Raw genomic sequence first — 24,798 nt, 5'->3', positions numbered from 1 at the left:
ATTTGACCAGTTTGCCTTACTTACACCAGTGTTTCTGGAATAATTATTACTCACTTCACTCACAAAAGTAACCCAGTTTGGACAATAAGTTATATGATAGCCCTAAATAAGGATCGAAAGGAAAACATTGATCTCAAAGAAATCCAAGACCAGTTACAGTCTGAATGCTGATGAATAAGGCATCCACTAGACAAGACAGCTTAAGAAATTTGTACTGGGGGCACCAAAATAATTTTTAAAATATATAATACATCTTTAGTAGCAGTTACCAAAACAAAAACAAAACAACAAACTCAGTGGTCATAAGGTTTGTCCCTAACAGAGAAAAGAACGCATATTTTTTGACAGTTTGCTCCTAGGGTTGACTTTAATAGCTGCCACTTCAAGTAGATGGTTTTAGTAGAACCCTTTAAGTAGCTGCTAGAACCCTTTCAGTAACTGCTGCATTGAAGGTTATTTTGCCATCCAATATTTGTCTATTATTTTTCTTCTTTAACTCCTGGTAATTTCTCTAATTCTAACAGCTTTAACATTTAGCTCCAGCACTTGGAAGTTTCGGGCTGTATTTAAAGGCTCATTTAAAACTTATCAGACCGATGGCATTAATTTATCTCTTTTATATCCCAATATAAAAAAGAGGGAAAGCAAACTAACATTTAAGACCCAGGGGTTCTGGGTGGCAGACATAAATTACCTTATTTCAATGACTTTGCAGTTTTTTCAAGGAGGGTGTTTGCTTTCTGCTTTACGTAACCTTCTAGACTTATTCTGTGCAGTTTGATTTTAAAATGCCCCTTCTGCCTCTCTTACTCCTATTTCCTCTTGGGAAGTGTTCTTTCAATTAGGAAAATATTACTTTAGCAAATCACACTTTTAACAAGTTCTTATTAAGCAACACTGGAAGATGAGTTAAAATTGAATTTGTCCCCCCTTCAACCTGGCCTGGGTATTTTGTATCTCATTCTTAGGGTAGATGCACATGTACCTTTTTTACATTTTCAACTATACCTAAATAGATTAGCCTTAAATAGAACTCTTTGGAAATGTCTTATTTCATCTCAAGCTCAACATCAAAGTCAAAACTCTTTACCATTTCTTCTAAGTACTTCAAGCTCTCTAAGTTCCTAAGATACTCTGTTATTCTATACCAGCCCAGACACCTTAGGGTTCAGTGACCTATTTAGGCTGTCACCTGTGACATAGGTGGAAATGGTTGCAGAGTATTTGAAATTCACAGGTAAAACTAAAGGTTTAGATTAAATGTGTAGTATGACTCTTCCATCAAGAAACATTTTACCTGAGTTTCTAATAATTAGCAAATCTTATTCAAATATTTCTGTACCACCGACCATATGGAAGAAGAAATTCATACTACCTAGTTCTTCTTTTTACTCTAGGTTTTTTTGGTCCTAGAGATGATAAAATTAGTGGAATCATCAAGAGAAAATATTGGGGTTTAGATAATGCCCAAACTGATTTACAATGGATTGTGGGTTGTCACAAAGGGTATAAAAAAATGCTTTTCCAGGACTGTGATATAGGGAGACTTTTAATATAAGTCTCTGTGAACCCAGAGGAAATAAGAGCTATTTTCATTGCTCCTTAAGGATTTCCTTGCAATACGTGAAAGTTCTTTATTTTCACCTCTGTGGCGTTTGTTTTATATGTTATAAAGCTGTTATTGAATTCAGAAAATAAAACTGAATAAACTATTTGCAGATAGAATACACCAGAGATAGTCACAAATACAAAGCTTGAACAGGTAGGTTTGGCTTTCCCTTCTTCTGAGAGGCCTGAAAAGCATTTGAGAATTAAACATGCAGGTTTAGACTTCATTACTGCAACCTTGGTAGTGATCTGTTTTTATGTTACAGGCAATGAAAGCTTAGAAGAAAACTATGTCCAGGACAGTAAGATGGGGTTTGTCATCAACGCCATCTATGCCATGGCACATGGGCTACAGAACATGCACCACGCCCTCTGCCCTGGCCATGTGGGCCTCTGTGATGCCATGAAGCCCATCGATGGCAGCAAACTCCTGGACTTCCTCATCAAGTCCACGTTCATCGGTGTGTCTGGAGAGGAGGTGTGGTTTGATGAGAAAGGGGATGCTCCTGGAAGGTAAAGCAGTCTTTTCCATAATGGATCTAAATAACCCTGTGATCCTCTTCGAGCCAGACAGACGGATACTCTGGCTCCCTTTGGTTTCATGGTTTCTGGGTGCCATGAGGACAGACGCAACGAGATAGCTAAAAAGAAAGGGCTAATGTTAGATGGAAATTACATTATAAAACATTGAAGAACTTCTTATTGGTAAATACCCACAATCCTGCATCCTACAAGTGCCACCCCCCTACCTCCCCCCCCACACATACAGCTATCATCCCTGGTCTTCCCTTAGAATGCCTGGGACCTCCCTGCAAGCCCAAGATACTAAGGAGATTACATCTGACCAGCAGGACCCTCCCTGGCACTGCCAACATCAGGTCAGCCTCCTTCTAACTGATTAGTCCCAATACTATACTGGTTGTGGAATATTTTAATATTATTCCTGCTTAAAGAGCTTAATATATGACGAGAACCAGGTCTTATATATGTATCCCTTTTTTTCAGGTTAACTTATGTTCCTGCTAACGTGTTTCTTGGAACAAGAAAGGAAAGAATTTTCTGTCTGTTATTGAGTCTCTATGGCTTCCAAAGAATTAATCAAGAAGCAAAGGAAAATTAAATCTAACTAACTATATATATTTTTCCCAAGTCATTTTATATACAGTCTCTTCTGCAACACTTGCTTTTATAGTACCAGTTAGCTCATATGTAATTGGTATGCAGAGAATGATATCAGTATAAACAGTAGTTGTGTTCTTTCATAGGAATTTTCTTAGGCAAGGGATGATCAGAATAGTGGGATAAAAATTAAAACCTGCAACAGGAAAGAAAAAAGGCCCTCAGTCTGGCTACTGCACAGTGTGCCCACAATCTTTTTTTTTTTTCCTCCTAAGCCCTGTTATCTTTCAGTACATAATTTTGCAAAATGAGAGATTTTAGAAAAGCATATGTTGTGATAAAGCAGATCATCAAATCATTTAATCCTCATCGCTGTAGGCATATCATTATCTTCTTTTACAGATGATAAAACTGAGTGTCAGAGAAACCAAGAAACTCACCTAAAGTCACGCAGAGAGTAGCTGGTAGAGGCAGTGCGGTCCGAATCTGACACTTGTAATCTTTTTGCCACATCGTGCTGCCTTTTAGCTAATCCTAAAATTAGGCAAAGTTGCTGGCAACCTTCTTAATGTCATTTCAAATGTACTGTAAGAGACTATTTGACCCTAAATAATTCTCCACATATCTCTTCCTTTCATGTAAACTTAAAGTTCTACATTTAGAGAGTGCCTTGCGGGGCCTAAGTGGATTCTCCCTGTCAAAATCCAACAGCTCCAGGAAGGATAAATGATATAAGTAACACTCAGCAATTAAAGCGATGAATTTATCAGATTGCTTCCAAGCTGCCAGTGAGGTGGGAGCAGCTTTAGATGAAAATGAGAGTGGGAAGGGTGGAATGATGCAGGGCCTGGGCGTGTGGAAAGCTTCCAGGAGCTGAGCACCTTAAGAAATGGTGCCAGAGGAAAAAGTGATTCAGAGCACTGACTGCCCCCCCCCCCGCCCCCCTTTAAACCCGTGGTTGTAATCCTGGATTCTACTGGAAACCAGGTTCTATCAAGGATTGGATTTGGAATGGAAACCTTCCTTCATGATTCTATAACATACACAATGTGCCTAGGACAGGGCCAGATGCGTTTCCCACACAGCGTAGACATGAGTTTCCTCCTCCTCTCTCTATTTGTAAACTATCCAAAATATAGGCCCACAATTTTAGCCTTTTTCTCCTTCATCTTTAATTGCATATTTAAATCAAGAGTTTTCCCCTGGGTCCCTTTTCAAGGATCATTTCCACAGGCTTGAAATTGGTCAGCTTCATCTGTATTCAATTTCTATTTCAACCACTTCCCTCTGTTTCTATCTCCTGTCACACCATCATTCATGCTTTTGGTCCATCTTGTAATTATTTTAGTTAATCATCATGCAACATAGATTGAATGCATTGAAAGGATGCTGTAAAGTTGTAATTTACAGCATGAGGATATTCCAAATAACCGCCAACGTGCGAGAAGGGATTCTGGGGTCAAGAGAAAAGAGCAGTGTTCATTAACATACACAGCACTGGGGAAGGCCTCTTTTCAGTAAGTCAGTATTTTTCCCTTGGTATTATCAAGATTTTTTTTTCTCCAGCTTTTGGGACTTTTTAAAAGTATGTTTTTATACCAAAATATTGTGAATTTTTCAGTTCCTAAATGCTAATTAAGCGTGAACTGATTTCTCCTATTGAAATGAGGAAGTTGAAATAAAAGTCTTAGGAAACTGATTTACAGGAAAAAGATATTCTAAAGCTAGCGTTACACCTAAGCCTGCATTGAAAGTATGTAAGGAGATTTAGCAAGGTAATATGGAGTAAAACATAAAGATTAAAGGAAATGAAAAAGGGAATTACTCATACCAAACACTCACAGCAGGCTCTGTAACCATAAGGAGTTTAAAATGGAAAAATATTGGAGGTGTAGATTAGTGTCCTTGATCAGCAAGATGAATGCGAGCCGTCAGCCCACAGTTAATACCCACATGGATATCACTCAGAGAGCTACTCTGAGAACATTCTGGTTTGTCTCAGCAACCAGAGGAATGAGAACCCTCTATTAACCAAAAATCAGAAAGCAGAGAGGTGAATAACACGCTCCAGTTGCACCTTTCTCTCTTCTCACTCCACGTAAGTTTTGTTCACCTGGAAAAGTAGGCGAAAGACTTCCTTTATGCCCCGAGAGTCCCCTCTCCCTTTAGGGAGCTGCTATTTATAGAAATTGCCAGGATCTGATTGTGGAGAAGCCACTAGCCATCCTGTGGGTGACAGGATGCATTTGCACATTAAGAACAGGCAGCAAAGCTATTAAAAGATTTTAGTTGTCTAGATAAAGAACTAGGCCAGATATAGCCAATAGGTTTCAGATGCCAGCTAAGGTTGACTGGTAGTAGCTTCCTGGAGTGCTGGGCTGAGGAGGATTCTGAGTGTGTATCAGGGTTAGAGGGAAAGAATTCCAGGATGGGTTAGGTAGGGATATTATGGAGAGGAGGAAGAGAGCTGAGGAAGAGGAATATGTGTTAGTTAATTGCCATCTATTTCTTTGGGTCACACACAAAGAGTAAGAGATATTGCCTCATATTCTAGTGCAGGAGAGTGAAGAATGCACAGGTACTGCAGGAAAGAACCCCACTTTGCAGAGCCACTGAGGGAGAGTCAGGCATCCATTTCTGGGCAACTGCCACTTGAGTTATAGTTTCCTTGGAGTAAATAGCAACATGGAAAGAAGATTGAAGAATACCAGAGAATTGTCAATAACCGAGAGAGAAATAACTATGACAACACAAAGATGTTCTCATTTTCTTATAGTATGGAAATGACCAGAGTATTTTAGCGCATTAATAGTGCTACTAATGTGAATGATATAGTGATATTGCCTTACATATGTATTTCTCCCAACTGCGAACAGCCTTATGTTAGTAAGTTCCCACAAGAACCCCATGAGCCTTACAGAGTTTAGTGACATTCCGAAGTAGTATAATCTACTATTAAAATATTAGGAAAGAGATTCCAGCTTATACATTCTAATGTCAAATGCTGTGTTTTTTCCACCAAATTGGAAAATGCTGTCCACTGCCCACACTGGGAAATGATGTATCTGGTCCCCAGAACACACTCTGGCTACAGTGAAGATTTCTAAATGTAGATTTTACCATTGTGCAGCATTGCAGCATTTGAAATAACTGAAATAACTGACACCAATTACTTGGATTCAGAAATGTTTGTCCTGATCAAGGAAGAGACCAGTTTAAATGTCAATGCTCAAGATGTTAAATCCCACACATCCTTGCTAATTAGAGGTGCATTTCTCAGATTTTGTGCTCTATTAGCACCTAAAATAAGTTCCAGACTTGGTAAAACTCACCTCTTTTAATCCAGTGTAATTAAAATGGCAACTGAATGTGAAAAAGGAATTTGGAATAAAAGTACTTAAGCTAAAAATTAGTGTTCTGAAGAATTGTTACTTGATCAAAGAATAATCTAGTGAATAATGATTTGAAGGATATGGTGATCGGACTCAGCACATATAGAATTTTTTTGAGAATAAGCAGAGAGAAAAGTACAAGAATAATATATTCTTTAATGAATATGGATGATACACAAACAGAGACTGAAGGATGGAATACGCATTTTGGAAAATCAGAGGATACATAACTAAACTAAATAAACTAAAATATTGACCGTAGCTGGCATTAGGACATGGGATGATTCTAACTTTTCTCTTTCTTCTCTCTATTATTACCTATTTACCAAATTCCTTTGGTTTCTACATCATGTCCATATTCTCCAAGACACACATGTTGTTTTCTTTGTAGGTATGACATCATGAATCTGCAGTACACTGAAGCTGATCGCTATGACTATGTACATGTTGGAACTTGGCATGAAGGGGTGCTGAACATTGATGATTACAAAATCCAAATGAACAAGAGTGGAATGGTACGGTCTGTGTGCAGTGAGCCTTGCTTAAAGGGTCAAATTAAGGTAAGCCAGCCACAAATGCATTCTTGGATGGTGTCCATGAGGAGACCTCCTGCCTGGGCATAAGCAAAGAAAAACACAGACATTTTTCTTTGACCAGACTGTCCAGAAAGGGTGCGCCAGGCGTACTGTTTCTGTTCTTGTGTTTAGCAAAAATGAGGAAGACAAAGAAAGATTGGGAAATGGAATAGGCAAACCACTGGGATATTTAGAATAGTCTTTATTTGAATCGTAATGATGAGCTGCAGTCTTAAATACAATATAGAAAGCAAGGGGATGAATAATCAAATTAAAAATTAAGACAGAAGTAAACGCGGAAACCAAAGCCAATGATACTGCTTACTCATAGTTCTAGCTATTGTTACAGAAAGCAGAAGCTGAACGACGCCAAATAAATGTATAACTAAAGTAAGAGAAGCTGAAATGACGTAACACAAAAACATTGCTTACCACTTCTCTTTTCTCTACCAAGTTCTTTGAATTTTCCTGAAACTGGTATTTTCCAGCCAAGAGAGAGTCTTCACTTCGAATTATTCCCAGAAGTTTGTTTTTTTTTTCCAGGTTGGGGCAAGTGAGTGATCATGATATTATGGTATACTTAAAACTAGAGTAAATAAACATCATATACTGGGCATTTGGCTGAATGGAGTAGAGAGAATTCTTGGTGAAGAAGACATAGAAAGAGCACTGACTGAATCCCATGCTATTTAAAAACCAGACTGGCTGATGCACTAGGAAACGGAGCATAGGGGAGTGATTGTGAACTGGCAAGAGTGTGGATTAAATGACCTAATAGGTCTTTCCCATCTCTAATTTTCTGTGATTCATCTCTGGGAGCAGACAGGCTCTCAAGTGAATGTCACAAGGCACAGCTGGGGCTGGAATGTGTACTGTGTGAGGCCCCTGCTGTCTTGCCACGTGGCCACGCCGCTCTGCTGTTCGCAGGAGCCGTAGAACCAGCCGTGCAAGGGAAAGGCCCTGAGAAGTATACTTAGGGGCCTTTAGGGCAAGAGTCTAGTAGTGCTGGTACAGCAGCTGGAAAAGCTTTATCACTGCTGATCAAAGAATGTGGAGGATCTGGAACCTGCAACATCTCTCAGCAGCTGAGAAGAGCTGTCCGTGTGGACTCAAACTCTGAGTCGAATCAGCCACTTTGAGCATGAAAACCACTCCTGAGGCGACTCTCCCTACTTGCAAATGTCACTGCCTCCTCTGCAGATGCGATATTAAACATATTTAATAATTGTCATGGTAACCCACCAATCAGAATGAACTCCATCCTAGTGCTATGACAGGGTGCTGGAGGCCTCCTGCCATGCCCGCGGTTAACCCTTGAGTTGTTGGATCATGGGAAGATTTAGGTGAGGAATCTTACATGGCTAGGGTAGGATGGGACAGTCAGGGGGCTTGGAGAGACACCATTAGTTTCCACCCAGTACAGAAGCATTTCAGTAGTGTGAGAATGACTCCAGCCAAACCACTGTGTACGGGCCGTACGTCAGTGCTGCTTCTCCCCAAGAATCCACTTCTGATTCTTATCCAGATGGAATTTTTCACGTGGGGCTGTCTGGTGGTATTAGGACTATATCCTCTGAAACTGAGAGGCCTAAAACTTCTCCTTGACTCTTACCACAGGATGCCAGACCACTGGATTCTGGGTTGGTTATCTTCTCTGGATGGTAGGGAAAACCGGGGAGACCTGAAGTCATATGATTGGGACAGCCCAGAAGCCCTGGGCTTTATGCTCTTCTGTGACACAAAGGGTGTCACATGTTCATCTCAGACCTCCTCCCCAGCATGGGTGGCAGCATTGAATATTTAGTGCAGACAACTGCTGTGAAAAAGTTTATGAAACTACACAGTTTGGTTATTCAGAGTATAAGAAAAACAAACAAACAAACAAACAAACAAACAAATACAACCCTGGCAAGAGAAAACAAATCAGTCTAAAGATACTCTGCACTCCAGCTCCCTTTCAGAATTCCCTGCTGTTACTCTGACTGCTGGCAGGCCATGAATGGGAGCTCACATGCCATGTGTAGTCCCATGTGTATACTCCAGAAGATAGACTTTCCCCCCACCCCCCAAGTTCAGAGGAAAGGCTGTCTGCGTGCATCTCTAAGCTAGATGCTGAAGTATTTCTGGCATCACATTTGCATTACCCATGCAGTGTTATCGAAGGAGGTCCCAGAAATCTTTGCTGAGCCATTACAGAGCACTTGCTATAAATGCAAATCTCTTGGGGTCCAATTTTCATAATACTGTGTACCCTGCAGGATAAAAGTATGCCCGTTCTCAATAGCACCTGGAGTGGAGGTGAGGGGGGATGTTTGTCTGTTTCCCATAAGTACCATGGGAGGTATGGAAACAAATGAAATCTGAATCCCATCTACCAAATAATAGCATTTATATTCTTACATCGTCAATTTGCCGCCTACCAGGTTCAGGATGCAGAGCCAGGTCTCTCAGTAGCCACTACAGAGACTGGAGGGAAGCAACTTAAAAGGTGATTGTAGGACCTGCACTTGTATTAACTGAGAAACATAACCTTTAGGAAAGGATTATTCATTTTAAATATCAAATGCCACTTAAAATGTCGAAATAACCATTTGACTTCTTTTGTGATAACCCATAAAACTTTCTTATGGTAAATTTCCTTTGAAGTAGTTAAAAGTCCAGTTTTCTTATGTTATTGATTTTAGAAATATAAATATAATATCTTATAAGTATAATATTTTATGGAGGAGAAATTGATTTCAGTCATACCACAAACAGCAGTAAATAAAATCAAACTTTTCTTGTTGTGTCTTATATTAGTCAGGTTTCAGTCAGGAAAGAAAGAACCCATGCCAAGTGGTTCAACAGAGGAAATTTAAGGTAAAAAACTGGTTATAAAAGTAAAAGGGGGCAATGAGGCAACTCAGAGACGAGCAACAGTAGGAATCATTCCCACCTCTGGGCTAGAGAGACACAGGGAAGGTCACAGATACTACCTGAGACCCCTCCTGAGGTGGGAGGGGAGGATAACTTGGTACGAGGCTTCTCCTCTCTCCGGCTCTTCAGTCGCCCATTAGGTCCTTCCATCCTGCCAACCGTATGGAGAAGATGCTGGAAAGAGAGCCTGAGCAATGTAGTGCACAGATACTTAGCTCAGGTTCCCTTGAACCCTGAAAGCTAAGCAAGTTTAAGTGCTAATGCATTACTGGGAGATACAATCCCAGGGAAGCAAGAGTGAGAGGAAAAGGGAAGGGAGGCATGCAAGCATGGCGGAACACCTCTACCACTAAGGTGAAGCATCACTGAGCAGGGCGCTGCCTCACTGAGCACAGCTCAGCCTCACGGAGGTCTCTGGACAGGCTGCTCGGACTGTCTGTGGGAGCAAGGAAGGGAGAAAAAATGTATGCACTCCTGCCATTCTATTTTCTGCTTCCTGTGGTCAGCGTTTGCTCACAGGAAGTGACGTCATCTGACCCCTTTAGGCAGCTACTGGGAAAGCCAGTGTCCATGTCCTGCTATGTGGACCTTCTTTGAATTTGGAAGCAGCAGGGGGAGAAGTCTCTGTGGGTCTTACACAGTCTGGTCTGGGCTCCTGCTGTGCTGAATTGCCAAGGAGGCAGTTCTGGAACCCAGTGCCTCCTCCGGGGGAGAGAGAGTCACCTGGAGATGCCAGAAGATGACACAGTAGTGGTAGGCTCTGAGGTAGGAGTTGCAGAAGCATCCAGAACCCTCAAGAGCCAGGGCCCAAGGGCCTAAGAGACAGGTCAGGCAAAAAGAATTTGAGGCAGCACGTAAAATATGGACAATGGATCTGCAAGCAAACAGCAAGGGCCTGGCACGTGTATTGGTCTCCCACACCAAGCCTGCTGCTATTTTCCTTGGTGTGGGGAAGGCAGGAAAGAGGTAAGAAGGGGTGGGAAGACAAGGGGGAGAAAGTGAAAGAAAGGAGAAGGGAGGCAATAGAGATCGGGAACTAACACTTATCAAGCATATTCTTGTGCAAGTACAAGAATGGATGACATCGTTTCAATTATTCCTTAAAACAACCCTTTTAAAGCAGATATTATCACCCCATTTTATGATGAGAAGTCAGAGGCCCAGAGGGCTTGAGTCACTTGCCCGAAGCTTTCTCAGCTAGCAAATGCTGAGCTGAGCTTGGAGCCAATCCAAAGCTCTTATCGACCCACAGCCACATGTTGTTCAACCATCTTTCATTATATGAACTGGCATATTTCCTACAAATGCAAGTTTCAATTGATAAAGCTGATTTTCTCAGTAGTTTACAACAAAATTATAAATAGAGATCCACTTTAAAATTGCCGAGGGAACAGAATCTAGAACTAAGCAGGCAATAAATATTAGTGAAGGTGGTCGGGAGAGTCTGACAGAGATGGGGAAAGTGGCAGAGAGTCCCAGGGAAAGGGTCCTGGGGATTGCTTTCATTCTCCTCCTACTCTTTCTTTTCCCCTCTCTTCTCTTTTATTTTTTTCTTCCATTTAGTTCGTTTTTGGATTCTTTACTCCAAGATGATGGTTTGAGTCTGGGAGTTTAGGCATGGAAAGTAGAAATCACTACTTCCCCCCTTCTTACCTGGCCGATCAAGATAGAATTATGGAGACCATATCATAAATGGTTCTTCATTACACATGCCATATTGTCATATAGTAAAATACCCCCTATATATGTGGAGAAAAGCCCAGATACACATATTTTTACAAACTATATATTTCAGAATTGGGTTAACTATTTTTTCCCTGAACCATCTGAACGTGAGGTGCAGATATCATGAAACTTCATACCGCAGCTTTTGTCTTCTAAGAATAAGGGCAACTCTCACATGGCCATAAGACCAGCTAAGAAAGTTAGCAATAACATCAACCACAGCTGTCCTGTTCACCTCAACTTCCCCTTTTTGTGAATCAAAACAAACTACCCATTTAACTTGTTCATAATTAATGCAACCATTTTGGCAACCAATGAAACAATGACATAGTTCCTTCATTATGTAATATTTTATAAATTCCACTGCAGGATGGCAGGTTCTCAACAAAAATTGTCCACAGGAATATCAAAATTCCTTATCTGAGAAGCTTATGATTACATAATGATGATGTGATCTGCCCCAGCTACTAAAAACATACTGGCTAAAATTTTGAAAAAAGTTGAAGACAAAATACTGAGTTCCTTTTTGTATTTTATTATGCATGTGAAAGCATGAAATTATTATAGTGTCTCTGGACGAGAGAAAACTTTGCAAGCACTGGTCATAATGAGAAATTCTATGGAATCATCATTAATTTATTCACAGCCACTCTGAGTAATACCTACACCCTCACCTCTCATGCTTTGACCAGTGTTTAAGCTGGTCTCCTGGTTACTGAATTTTTTGGTCATCACCTTAGCCTCAGATCTAGCTTGTCTGCCACTTTTGGGGACAGGTGCCGATAGGACCTGCTGCTGAATCACAAGACACCGGGCAGAGAAGGAACACAGCAGAGCTGTTGTGTCTTGCAGGTGGCAGTGACCAAAGCAGGGCTCATTTTCCTTTTTAAGTAAATATTTATTGAAGTATAACACACATACAGAAAAGTAGAGAAGGAAGGCAATAGCATGAGTACCCATTGGACTCTTACTTCTGGGTCTTTTCTTTAGCTGATGCCACTGCCTAGAACTCTCTTCCACCAGATATATTCAGGACTTACTCCCTTTCCCTCTCTCAAGTCTTTAGTCGAATGGCATATCTTTGTGAAGGCTTACCTGACCACCATATGCAAAATTGCAATCCCCAATTCCAGGTGCCTCCCTGTCAAGACTGGGACTAAGATGAGGCAAGTGAAGAACTTAGGGCACAGACCCTAAAGGGGCCCCCCATCAAGATCCTGCAAGTGCAGGGTGGGCATGTGCACAACGCTGAGGGTTTTAAGGGCCTCTTTAATTCTGGTCCCTAGGCACTAGGCTTGCCTCACCTTGGTCCCTGCCCTGAACCCTATTCCTCTTTCTTGCTGTAGTTTTCTCAAAGCCCTTTTCTAGGATGGCGCTCCTCAAGGATGGGGATATGATCTGTTTTATTCACTGATTGTGAATGCATAATGTGAATGAATGAATGGATGAATGATTGAAGGCATATGCCCTGCATAAGCATTTCATTCCTCCTTCTAGCAGTATACGTATTATATTATGTCAGATTTTGAGCTTCTTAACCTCAGTGATCATCAGGTCTTTTCATTTATTTGTCCCCATGCATAGCACCGTGTCTGGCACACTGGGCCACTAAATAAATGTTGGTTAAGTAAATATATATCTGCCAACTTCTGAGATATAATTTTGGTTCTCAGCATAACATGTCATCATTCTGACGGCTGTTTTTACACAAGGAAGAGCTTAGTTCTTGAAACTACCTGGTGATAATGTGCCTGAGGTTTGCACAAGTTACTGATCCCCTCTGCAGCTGTTTCTTCATCTGCAAAATGTAAATAATTAACTTCACTCCATGGAGTGGTTGTGAGGTTTAGTGTAATTCTGTACAGAGGGCCTTGCACATGGTCTCATTCAATGTATGTCCATTTTTGTGATCATTTTCTATTCCTATATGATTTTTGTTACATTTCCCCTGTAATAAATTACTACGTAGGGATTTTCCTAAACTGATATTTTTCTATAATTCTTTCAAGGCTCTCTTCAATTTCCTCCTATTTTTTATTCTCTTTGAATTCTTCATTTTCATTTCTTTTGCTTATGTAATATTCCATATTATTTCCCTCTTTTCTTTCACATACATTATTGAGTAATTATTGAAAAATTAATATGTACCAATAACTATGCTAGCACTGTGAATGCAAAAGAAACTTAAACATGGCCCCTTCCTTTGAGGAACTCATAGTGTAGCTGGAAAAAATTGTATCAGCAATTACAGTCCATTGTTGCCCAAGCTCTCATACTGGGTGTCATGGGGACACAGGAGGGTAGGACTAGCCCTTCTCTCCCTCAGCTGATTTTCCTACAGTCCTAATTAGGTAGGACCAGTGTCTTTATTCTGTTTAGTCTTCCAGGCATTTCCCTTCTGAAGCAAATTTCTCTGTTTCCTTTGATTTATCATTACTTTTCCTTCATTATATTCTTTCGATGCTGTTTTCTTTCTTTTGTCCTTTTTCTAAATAAAGCCTAAATTTAAAAAATCCATTTCAAGTTACTTCAGAAACGCAGTCATAAAGTTAACGCTTGATTTCCTATGGCATAAATACTTTAAGACTCCTACAGTGTATATGGAATTGAATCATAACCTTGTGTGAAGCAGCAGGTCATCTAGTCTTACTAACAATAAACAGAGCACCACGTACACAGGACGTAAAAGGAATCAAAACAGTTCCTGTGTCTTGGGAAGTCTTGGTCTTTCAAGGGCAATTTCAGAGAAATATCAAATCTCTTATCATGACTCAGAGCTGTCATAAAAAGTGTTTTACAGTAACAAAAATGAGACAATACATTCAGTTATTGAGTGTATACTACATGCAAAAGAAATATCAGTTAGTATAAAAATATAAAAATAATTTAAAATATCAATACCTGTGTGATATGGGGGAGATTAAAACATAGAGACAATAATTTAAGAATTTTTTAAAAAGTATCTGAATGAAACATATCTACCATATACATGTGAAACAATTAGAGGACAAAAGCTAACTAACTTGTGGTAATAAAATACCAAGTATATTTTAATTATAGAGAATTCCAAATAAGGTAATGTTTCAAAAGTCTCACTGCACCAGAAATACTTCCTGGAGCATGTGTCAGGACTCGAAAGTAGTGACATAGATGGGCTGATGGAGGAAAGATGATATTCTAAATGGAAAGGAATATCCTTTCTTTTATTAAAATATATTTATTTCTTTATTGTTGCATGTTAAAGCCATGGATTAAACAACACACACACTCTCTCTCTTTTGTCCTTCTTAAAATCTGTTCTCTAAACAGCAGCCATAATAATCCTTGTAGAAAGCAAGTCAGATGGAAAGCAAATTAGATGATGTATCTGCCCTACTTGAAACCTCCCTCCAAAACAAACATTAATGAGGATGTAAGCAGGGGATGGCACAGAGGCTGCTCTTCCTTGTTTGGCGGACTTATGTAAGAGATTATTAACAGTCAAACTTAGGTGCAGAAACAAGGACCAGAGACTAAGTGAATGACTGACCAAAGAGCTTATATTTCAAAGGTATTAGAAAAGGGAGACACTGACATTCCTTGAGTGACTGAATTACATTTTTAAAAAAGATTCAACTCAACACTCGTTCATTGGCCAGCTACTGTGTGTTCTTGGTACATTTATTGATGACTATGATCTGAAAACAATGAAAGTATGGCATGATTCCCTTCTCTTGAGGAGCCCACAGGCCCTCGAGATGATCTTGACAGCTGTGTGCATGTAACTCTGGAGTGAGAAGTAATTAGAGGCACATTATATGATTAGGAGACAGGGACCAGAATTCATCTTTCTGAGTCTAGAGGGGTGGCTGAGAGATAGAAAAGACAAATGCCATATTTTAGACATTGTATGGCAAAAGTGCACATACTTGGTGGCTGAATAAGAAGTAATAAAAAAAAAACTCCATTTGAGCAGTTCCTTTTTCATTATTTATTAGAGGTATAAGCCAATCACTTATTCATTCATTTATTCAGTCATTCAAAGCCTAATCTTAAATACTTTCCATGTGCCAGTTACTCATAGGATCTACCTTTCACCAATCATTCTGCATAAATAAATTGTGTAGCATTATTATCTTTTGAAATTGTCTCATTCATAGTATTCATTTTATAGTTAGGCAAAAGATAAAGCGGACTGAAGAGATATACACTATTTTGTACTTCTTATACTCATTAATGTAAAAAGCAGTACTCATTTATTCAATTTTTCTCATGGCACTTAGAAAAATTTATAATTTGGAATATAGATTTCTCATGCTTATTCTGAGGATAGGTGTGAAATTTTCAAAAAGACTTAATCTGAGTCTACTTTCTAAAGTTATTTGAAAGTAAAAGAAGAAAAAGGAAACCTTTTACATTTTCTGAAAATATAATGTCATTTGATATTTTTCATGTAATTCTAAAATAGTGGTATAAATTTCGACCTGATTTGCAAGAAGATAATTTTATTTTCACAAAGGATAGCGTTTGTATGATTTTAAGGTATGGCAATATTTACAGTTTAATTTCTGACTTTACATATGAGAACATTTGATTATGTCTAATGTGTTGGGGAGGGACCTCTGTTTCTAGCCATGAGGGAGTAACAGAGTACAGACTTTGTCTTCTGCTGTAAACAACAAGAAAACTTGATACAATATATGAAATAACTATGTTCAGACATTGGAAAACAGTGCATGACCTTGAATTCAAGGAATTGAAAGGAAACAAACAAGGTGAACCCTAAAATCACTCTGGCTTTCTGTCTGGAGGCAATTTCCTAGTTGTTGTTTAGTGAGAAAGAACACAAACAGAGCTTGGCTATCTTGATAATTTAAGAAGACAGAAATCAGAGTTTAAGAAGGCCAAGGCAACCAGAATTTGTAGTGCAGAGGAAGGAAGAGGATGGATCTATGCAGAAAAAGAGTCCCAGAAGTTGGCATATGAGTTTTCATGAGTATTTGACTGAATCTGTATGAGCAGGGTAGAATTCAGAATGTCCAGGTAAAGAACAATTAGTGGGGAGCTGGATTCCCAGAGGTCACACAAGGCCAAGAATTGTCCCAGTTTCTACAAGCCCTAGTGGAGATGCTTTGCTGAGTACACAAAGAGTTAAGTAGAGATCCCAGCAGGGTCATAGTTTATAATGAGACTAAACTATTCCTAGAGTAGAGACTATTCTAGACTTGCCCTAAAAAATGAAAAACAAGACTCAAACTGAGTGACAGGTGACTTAGCTGCCTGCCGGAACAAAGGCCAATACTACTTCAAGAAAAAAATCCAGCACTCTACACCTTATGTCCAGCATCTGGTTAAAAATTTTTAGACATGTGACAAAACGAGAAAATGTGACACATTACCTGAAGAAAAAGCAAGCAATAGAAACAGTCCCAGATATTATATTGATGATGGAATTAGAAGTCAAATTAAAATACCTACTGTAAATACATACAAAAGGATTTAAAAGAAAACATGCATATCACGAGAAGACACATGGAAATATAAGAACATAAAATAGAATTTATACAATGAAAACCAAAGTATATTAGAAATAATTTTTTAATGGATGGGATTAACAGCATATTAGACATTATGAAAGTAAATATCAGGGAACTTGTAACAATATAAAAAGAAAAATGTATTTTTACTTTTCTATGAATTATTAATACATATTAATATACATAATGATATGATTCAGCTGTTTAATTCCTTTTATAAAAGAAATTATTATTGAAAAGCTTCCAAATCCAACATGGAATGAACTGAAATTCACATCTGAACTCTGGTACAATAAGGTATATCCCAATCTATGTATTTAAAGTTCCTCGACATATACAATTTTTTGAAAAGTTACTTTTCTGAAAAAATCATAGTTTGAAAGCAAGTCCTCACCTGAAAAAAAAAAAAAAAAGTCTTTCTGGAGAAACGATCTGTAAGGCATATGAAATATTGCTATGTTATAGGTCATACGGAAAGGAGAAGTCAGTTGCTGCTGGATTTGCACTGCCTGCAAAGAGAATGAATATGTGCAAGACGAATTCACCTGCAAAGCTTGTGACTTGGGCTGGTGGCCCAATGCAGATCTAACAGGTAAGCGCTGCCTCACTTGTAAGCCCTGCCCCTGACTGTTGACCTTTCCGATGTGCCTATTGTTTAAAATGATAGTGATTAGCTCATGTCTTTTTCAATGTTTATTTACATTGTTACTGCTCATGTCAAAGTGTACACATAAACCTCTTATACGTTTTCCATAATCTATATTAAAAGCTCATTTAAATGTAAAAGTGTATTCAAAGGTTATTCTTGTATACCAGTTGTTCCTGCTTTTCTTTTTAAAAATTTTATCTGAAGATATTTCTAGTCACCTGAATTTATATTTGCAAATATTTCTTGAACATCTGTATATGAGGCACTATTGCAGGACGTAAAGGTTCAAAAATAAGTGAAACACAGCCCCAGCTTTATTTACTTAAAATATATCAGGGAAGAAACATGTAAAAGTATAAAATAAAATAGTTATTACTACAATAGAGATATTTATAAACTACTGTAAAGTTTGTTAGGCAGACAAGGAGATGAAAGAAATTCCAGACATAAAGTAGAACATGGGAAACATGAAAGCATGTAATACATTTGGAGAAAACCATGGAACAAGTATATGGGGTTGTTTGGTAAATGCAAGGCCTAGTAGATACGTGGTCAGAAATGAGACTGGATGAGTACACTGGCAGCAAATGGTAAGGAGCTTCTGTAGGACCTTTTTATAAATGTTTGGATTTTGGCTTTAAGCACAGAAGAACCACTGAAGAATTTAAAGCGGTGAATAACATCATGATATCTGTGTCTCAGAAAGATGACCCTGGCGGTAGTATGGAGGAGAGTAGTGAGCCTAGACTAAAAATAGAGAGAAGTTAGGAAGCTATTATGTTGGTCCAAGTGAGTAATTTCAAAGGGTATGAACTAGGGCAGCTGCTACAGCAATGGAGAGGAATAAATGAATGCAGAGATGATTTACTCATAAAATCAATGGGACTCCTGTGGATGGATTACATGAGTTTATAAGCTTCCCAAGAGCAATGTTCAGGTATATGAGTTTTGATTTCCAAAGACCCTGGTATGAGTTCACAGATGAGAGGTGTTTTACAGGTACTTTTCACAAATTTGAAAAGTGATAAAGCCATAGAAACTTTGTCTTTGAGTTCATAGAGACCTTGTCATCTGAGTAATGCAATCCCTCATTTTAGAACGACAAAGCTGAGGCCTAGAGAGGTGTACTTGTGCCCAAGGTCATGCAACTAGTTAGAAGCAGGTCGTAGCTCATTGACTGCTGATCCTATGCTTCCCTGTGTGCTGCTGAAAATCATTAGGGTAACATTCATGATTGTTGTTTACTTTTTGACTTGTTCCCAAATAAGAATATGAAACTAAGAAATTGTGTGGCTTATTCAAGGGGCATCAAAAATGGCTGGCTGAGTAGAATCAGGTCACATAATTAAAATTATACTTTGTGAGTGAGAGACCTTGTAAAATGTTAACCCTGTTAGAAAACAGACTGAGTATCAGAAAGCTTTTAGAAATCACCTGGTACAAAGGCCATTTTTAAATGAAAAGAAATTAGATCAGCATATTTTTGAAGGTACAAACTATACCTCACCTGTTTCTTTATTCTCTAGCTGAAAACTAGTTTTCAACTTCAATGTGCCTAAAAATTACCTGGGAATTAGCCATCTACAGAGATTCCCATTCACTATTTCTGAGACAAGACCCAGCAGATTCTGAAGCACTTAGTCCCTGTTCCATCCCTTGAGAAACATTACTCTCTGGCTCATAGCCTGGTGCCTTGAACATAATTGCTGCCTGATAAATATTTGTTCTATTGAAAGAATTAGAAAGAAGAAGGAACTCACCCAAGTTCATCTACATCAATACAGCTCATCAATAGGAGAAGCCACCACTAGAATCTAGGGGTTTTTGTCCCTGGGTCGAATGCCCTTTCACTATGCATTTATCTCATGGTTGCGTGCAATGGACTGACTTGGAAAAGCTTTTCCAACCTCATTCTGGACACAGGCCTCCTTTCCCACTCGTACTGTGTCTCTCTTCACAACTTTACCCTCCTTTGTAGTGTGTGCTTCCTGCCGGTCCTTTTCATCTTGAGAAAGCCGTCCCCTTAGATCACCATTGTGCTTGAGAACTGGGCTTGACTTCAGAGTCAGCCCTCAGCTATCTGACTGAGACCACAACTGATCAGGAAGAGGCTCAAAGACAAAACCATCACCTTTCTAAGGTTAATCTTAAACGTCAGAAGTCCTGGCTTTGAGGTACAAGAGTTTTCCTCTTGTCTACACTTTTGGGGCTTCCCCCAACTTTTCCTACTGCTTCATCTTCCCTTTAAATGGGGGCTTATCTCATACATGATAAAGAACTTCTATTCAACTTTAAAACATTAAAATACAAAAAAATTTTTAAAGATCTAATATGTTATAATAATGGAACTCAAAGTCATATGTTTTATTCCCTAGAGATCTTCCACTGTGGATATATAGTCTGCCCACTGCCAAATGATCACCATCATTGATTAAGCCTCTTTGACTTAGTAAAATATTAAAAAATATCCTCCTTGATTATAAATAGGTGAATTTTAATGCAGTTATCTTTCTAGAGAATTTAATCTACTATCATCCATCATATGTGTAAAAATCACTTTAACATTCAAATGAGTTGAGCAAAGCAACAGCTCAGACTGCCTTTATCTGATAACAACAGGCAAGTGGCTACTTTCGGATCATGTATCCAAATTATGTTGTAACTCTTATACTTAAGGTCTTTCAGAATATGCATCTCGTACTCATTTATACTTTTTTTTTTAACGTCTTTACTGGAGTATAATTGCTTTACACTGTTGTGTTTGTTGCTACTGTATAACAAAGTGAATCAGCTATACGTATACATATATCCCCATATCCCCTCCCTCTTGCATCTCCCTCCGACCCTCCCTATCCCACCCCTCTAGGTGGTCACAAAACACCAAGCTGATCTCCCTGTACTATGCAGCTGCTTCTCACCAGCTATTTTACATTTGGTAGTGTATATATGTCCGTGACACTTTCTTCATCTCAGCTTACCCTTCCCCCTCCCCGTGTCCTCAAGTCCATTCTCTACGTCTGCGTCTTTATTCCTGTCCTGCCCCTAGGTTCTTCATAACCTTTTTTTTTTAGATTCCATATATATGTGTTAGCATACAGGAATGGATAAAGAAGATGTGGTACATATATACAATGGAATATTATTCAGCTATACTTAGTTTTAATGACACCTACTGTTTCTGCATCCCTTCCAGTCTTACACATGAATGGAAAATGAGAACTAATTTGCCACTTACTTGGTGCCATGTCAGGCTCAGAGCAAGGGCGCAGTACATGGCAATGTGTTATTGATTGTTGCCATGGTAGCAGTAGTTGTGAAAAGAGAAAACTCACAGAGAGAGAATACCAAAAAAATCAGTAAAAATATTCAGAGGAGTATATGCATTGCCTTTAAGTAGGTATTTTATTTGCATGGGTGGATTTTTTTGACTGAATTTTAGTTAAAATGAGAAATCATTCTCTTTGGAAAATAGTGTTTTTTACTGAAGGTGAAGTTTGTTTAAAATATGCTTAAAATCATTTTATGTGATAGCTACTTTTCATGTATGCTTCAAAGACTCTAATATTAATGAATAAAAACATGTTAGTGAGTTTTTGTTTTCATAAGAATATGTTATTTTTTGGCTATGAAGAAAAATATTGTATATTTCTTAGAGGAAGTGACTTCTGATGCTGTTTTAATAAATTTTTCATATTTTCTTCTTGGGAATATGCACATTTTAATTCAGCATTTAAATTTCACATTTTACTTTATATGATGCATAAACAGGGATCTCTTCTGCCATGATATACAACTTGACAGTAGTTTAACAATCTATGGGCCAATTATATGTAATCCAATGCTACTTATTCCTTTTAAAAAGTCAAATAGCATAAAATAATTCCTCAGAAAGTCAGACTGCACTAAATCTCAACAATAAAAAATAAAAAATACTAAGTTATAGAAATTAACTTTTTAACTATTTTTCCCCATCCAACAGTTACTGCCACCTCTCATATTATCTACTCATTTATTCACTTTTATATTATACACTACCACCTACTTCATGCCAGGTATTTTTTTTTTTTTTTTGAGAAATTGGGACATATGGGTGAATGAAACAAGGTTTATATCCTGGAAGAGAAGCTTCATATGAAACCAAACATGTAAACAGGTAATTATAAGCCTTGCAACAGGAGTATGTACAAAATTTCATATAAGTACAGAGAAAAAAGCAATCATTTTTCCCTGGGAAGAGAAAAACCTTCACAGAGGAAGGGACATTGAGTTAAACATTAAATAATAATTTCACCTTGTAGGTAATTTATATTAATGTAATAATGTTAAAGAAAGCATTTCAATGAACCCTTATGCAATCATGAAGTACTACTGTAAATGTTATTAAATGCCCCAACACACTTTAGGTAGAATAATTGTGGCCTATCTTAATTTCTTGATTCATATTAAATTTGTCTTTACCTAATTGGAAAGAAGTCAGATATTAAATTTTAACCTCCTCCAATGCATTTGGATCTTGCTAGTGAGCCAATGTTTGTTTCAAAAATTAGGAGTAACCCGTTGCCCTCAGATCAGAGTTATTACCACTTCTCTTGTATTTTGCTCAGTAGTTTGTAGTCTGCTTGAAGGAAACTGACTTGTCCAGTGGTTCTGGATTGTCTAGGGTCCTTAATTTCTCTGCACTTTAGATATAGTATGCACAACTCCCGTTAAAGTCTTCTCCTTTTGGGTGCTGGGGGTCAGGTAGGCTCAGGACACTTACTCTTTACCACTGATTGAACTTAACCGCCATCCCTTCTAGTCTTGGAATACCCAAACACACTTGGCGGTTGGGCAACTCTTCTCTTTAAACCTCGAAACAGGACAAATAAGTACATTACATCACATATATGAACAATATGGATATTTTGTCTAATTCCCTCAAGATATCAAACCTAGCACTTCTCAGATTTAGGGTGTCTTAAAAAATAAAAAAGAAAGGAAAGGAAAGAATAAAAAAAACTTTTAAAAAGCTTATTCAAAATGTAAATGATCAGTCCCAATCCCCAGGTGATTCTGTTTTGGATGGTCCTGGATTGGCCTTGCAAACTTTGGTTTCCACATGGGGAAAATAATCTAGGATCTTCACACGAGATAAAGTAATCCTAGTGGTGGTGTAGGTATATTGCTTTGGGGTGTTGTTATGACAAACTGCTACTGTTACAACACAAGAGTATTTATACTTCTATCATAAGGATGTTTTTCTTCATTTGTCTATAGTATACTACATAGGATAGGCTTAATTTACAACTAGACTTGGAAGACTCTATGATTATCTGTTGAGATGGCTGAGTATCAGTCTTTGGTTTCTGGCTACATTAAGGGCACTGGGATTTATGATATACAGTTTAAAGTTTGAAACTCCACTGATGACAACCAAAGTCAGTTCATTTACTGATGGATTTCCCCTGGCATATTTTATTAGACAGGTTGTCTTGGCTCTATGACTTGAGGGTCATAAAAGACTTCACTGAGAACTTCTATCTTGAGCTGTCTCAAAACCAATGTTCATTGTGCAGATTTTGGTAGCTCAATCCACAGATGAAGTATACCCTTGTAGGAATAAGGGTCCTAGAGAGCTTGCATCTGGGTACCTCTTGATCCCTGGCTGCTAAACTGCACTTTCTCTTACTGTACTTTACCTTTTGCCTTTAAATGAAAACATTACATAAGCGTGTTCTGTGAGTCTTCTGAATTCTTTCAAATACTGAACTTGTGAAATATTTGCATATACAAAGCTTATTGTTATAGCATACTTAACAATAGCTTGATATAATTGAATTACTGAGTTAGAGTAATGATTGTCTCTAACAAAACCCAGGTTTAGGCAAGTCCTTATTACTAGTGAGGAGAACATTAAAGACAAACTCAGGTTTGTATAGCTTTTAATCAATAAAGTAGAAAAGTATGAATAAGCAAGAACATATAAAGGAGAGTATGATATATATAAGAATCTTAAGATAATCTTGCACGGAAGACCACTGTGTAGTCATCAGCTTGCTTCAGGTTTCTTGGGTTAACAGTTAACTTTCATGAGCCTTCAGCTTCTGGAGGCTCTCTGCAAACCTCAGTTTAAAATCACTAAGGGATGTTACCTTCAGCAGTATTAAGGTTCCCTTTTACTTGTCCAGAGGTTTGGGAATGAAGACAGCCTTATATAATTTAAATTCATGAATAAATGTTCCGATGAAAAGTTCCCATATCACTAGATTGGCAAGTTGGAACATGCTTGCTAAGACTACATGTCTGATCATATTTTTGCCATTATAAGTATTGTGGCTTTTCAATAGGGGAATGCTTCAACCCATCCAGAAGATAAATCCACTATTTAAGCTAGTATATATTTATAAACCACAGGAGACAACTGTATGCAATGCATTTGGAGTTACTCAAAGGTTTCTTTTGCAATTGTATCAGTCAGTGCCCCCGACCTTTACAGTTTTTCCAGATTAATTTAATTACAAATGAAGCATGAACTGGCCACATCTGCTATCCTGGGAATGTTTTCCCACTAGTGTTTAATTTTGTGGCCAATTTGTTTCTACTGAAATGAGTTCTTTCATTTTTTCCATCAGAATTTTATCTAGTGTATATTGGATATTTCATCTGGTGCTACGAGATAGCCATCTGGTTTTGCCAGAATTATCCTTATGGATCTTACAACACAATCATTCTGATATTTCTTTTAAGAATCTCTTTTCTGGCTAGAGTTTGTGTACCTACAATTGAATTCTTGAACTTCTCCGTGGATTTGTTATTATTAATAAATTATTTGTTGTTCTATATGAGACTCTGTAAGGACTCTTAGAGCAGTCTGTTTAGCATGATTGTCTCTAAAATATTTCTATTATCTTTCATAGTACTAGAACGGTATTAGCTTTTATAGTACCTTTTTTTCTAACTGCAGGTCTCAACCTTTATGGCAGCAATTATTTTATATAACATCAACACATCAAGAAATTAATTATCCTTAGGCAAGGAGACTAAGCATTGGCTATAGAAATAAGAGGTTGGGTAAATTTGCTTTTAATGGGTAAATCTGTTATATATTGCTGTGTAACAAATTACCCCCAAACTTAGTAGCTTACAGTGACACACATTTATTATCTCACATTTTCTGTGGGTCAGAAATGCACAGTATAACTGAATTCTCTGCTTCATGATCTTTCATAAAGCTAAAATCAAACTGTCAGCTAGGGATGGGGTCTAGTCTGAAGGCTTGATTGTGGAAGGGTGCACTTCCAAACTCAGTTATTGGCAGG

General features: G+C 38.2%; 1 protein-coding gene across 5 annotated transcripts in view; it reads left to right on the top strand.

Moving 5' to 3' along the window:
* The window catches only part of GRM1 (glutamate metabotropic receptor 1), a 349,857-nt gene that overhangs the window by 284,418 nt on the left and 40,641 nt on the right, over positions 1–24,798 (top strand). For all 5 annotated transcript variants that reach the window (XM_068551043.1, XM_068551042.1, XM_068551044.1 and 2 more), the window contains exons 4-6: positions 1,875–2,121; positions 6,511–6,679; positions 17,317–17,443. In XM_068551043.1, coding sequence (XP_068407144.1) covers positions 1,875–2,121; positions 6,511–6,679; positions 17,317–17,443 — 543 coding nt within the window. The remainder of the gene's footprint in view (positions 1–1,874; positions 2,122–6,510; positions 6,680–17,316; positions 17,444–24,798) is intronic.

Source organism: Eschrichtius robustus, chromosome 9, assembly GCF_028021215.1.
Source record: "Eschrichtius robustus isolate mEscRob2 chromosome 9, mEscRob2.pri, whole genome shotgun sequence".
Taxonomy (NCBI): Eukaryota; Metazoa; Chordata; class Mammalia; order Artiodactyla; family Eschrichtiidae; genus Eschrichtius; species Eschrichtius robustus.
The sequence above is the reverse complement of the archived record's forward strand: the minus strand, read 5'-3'. Positions and strand labels throughout refer to the sequence as shown.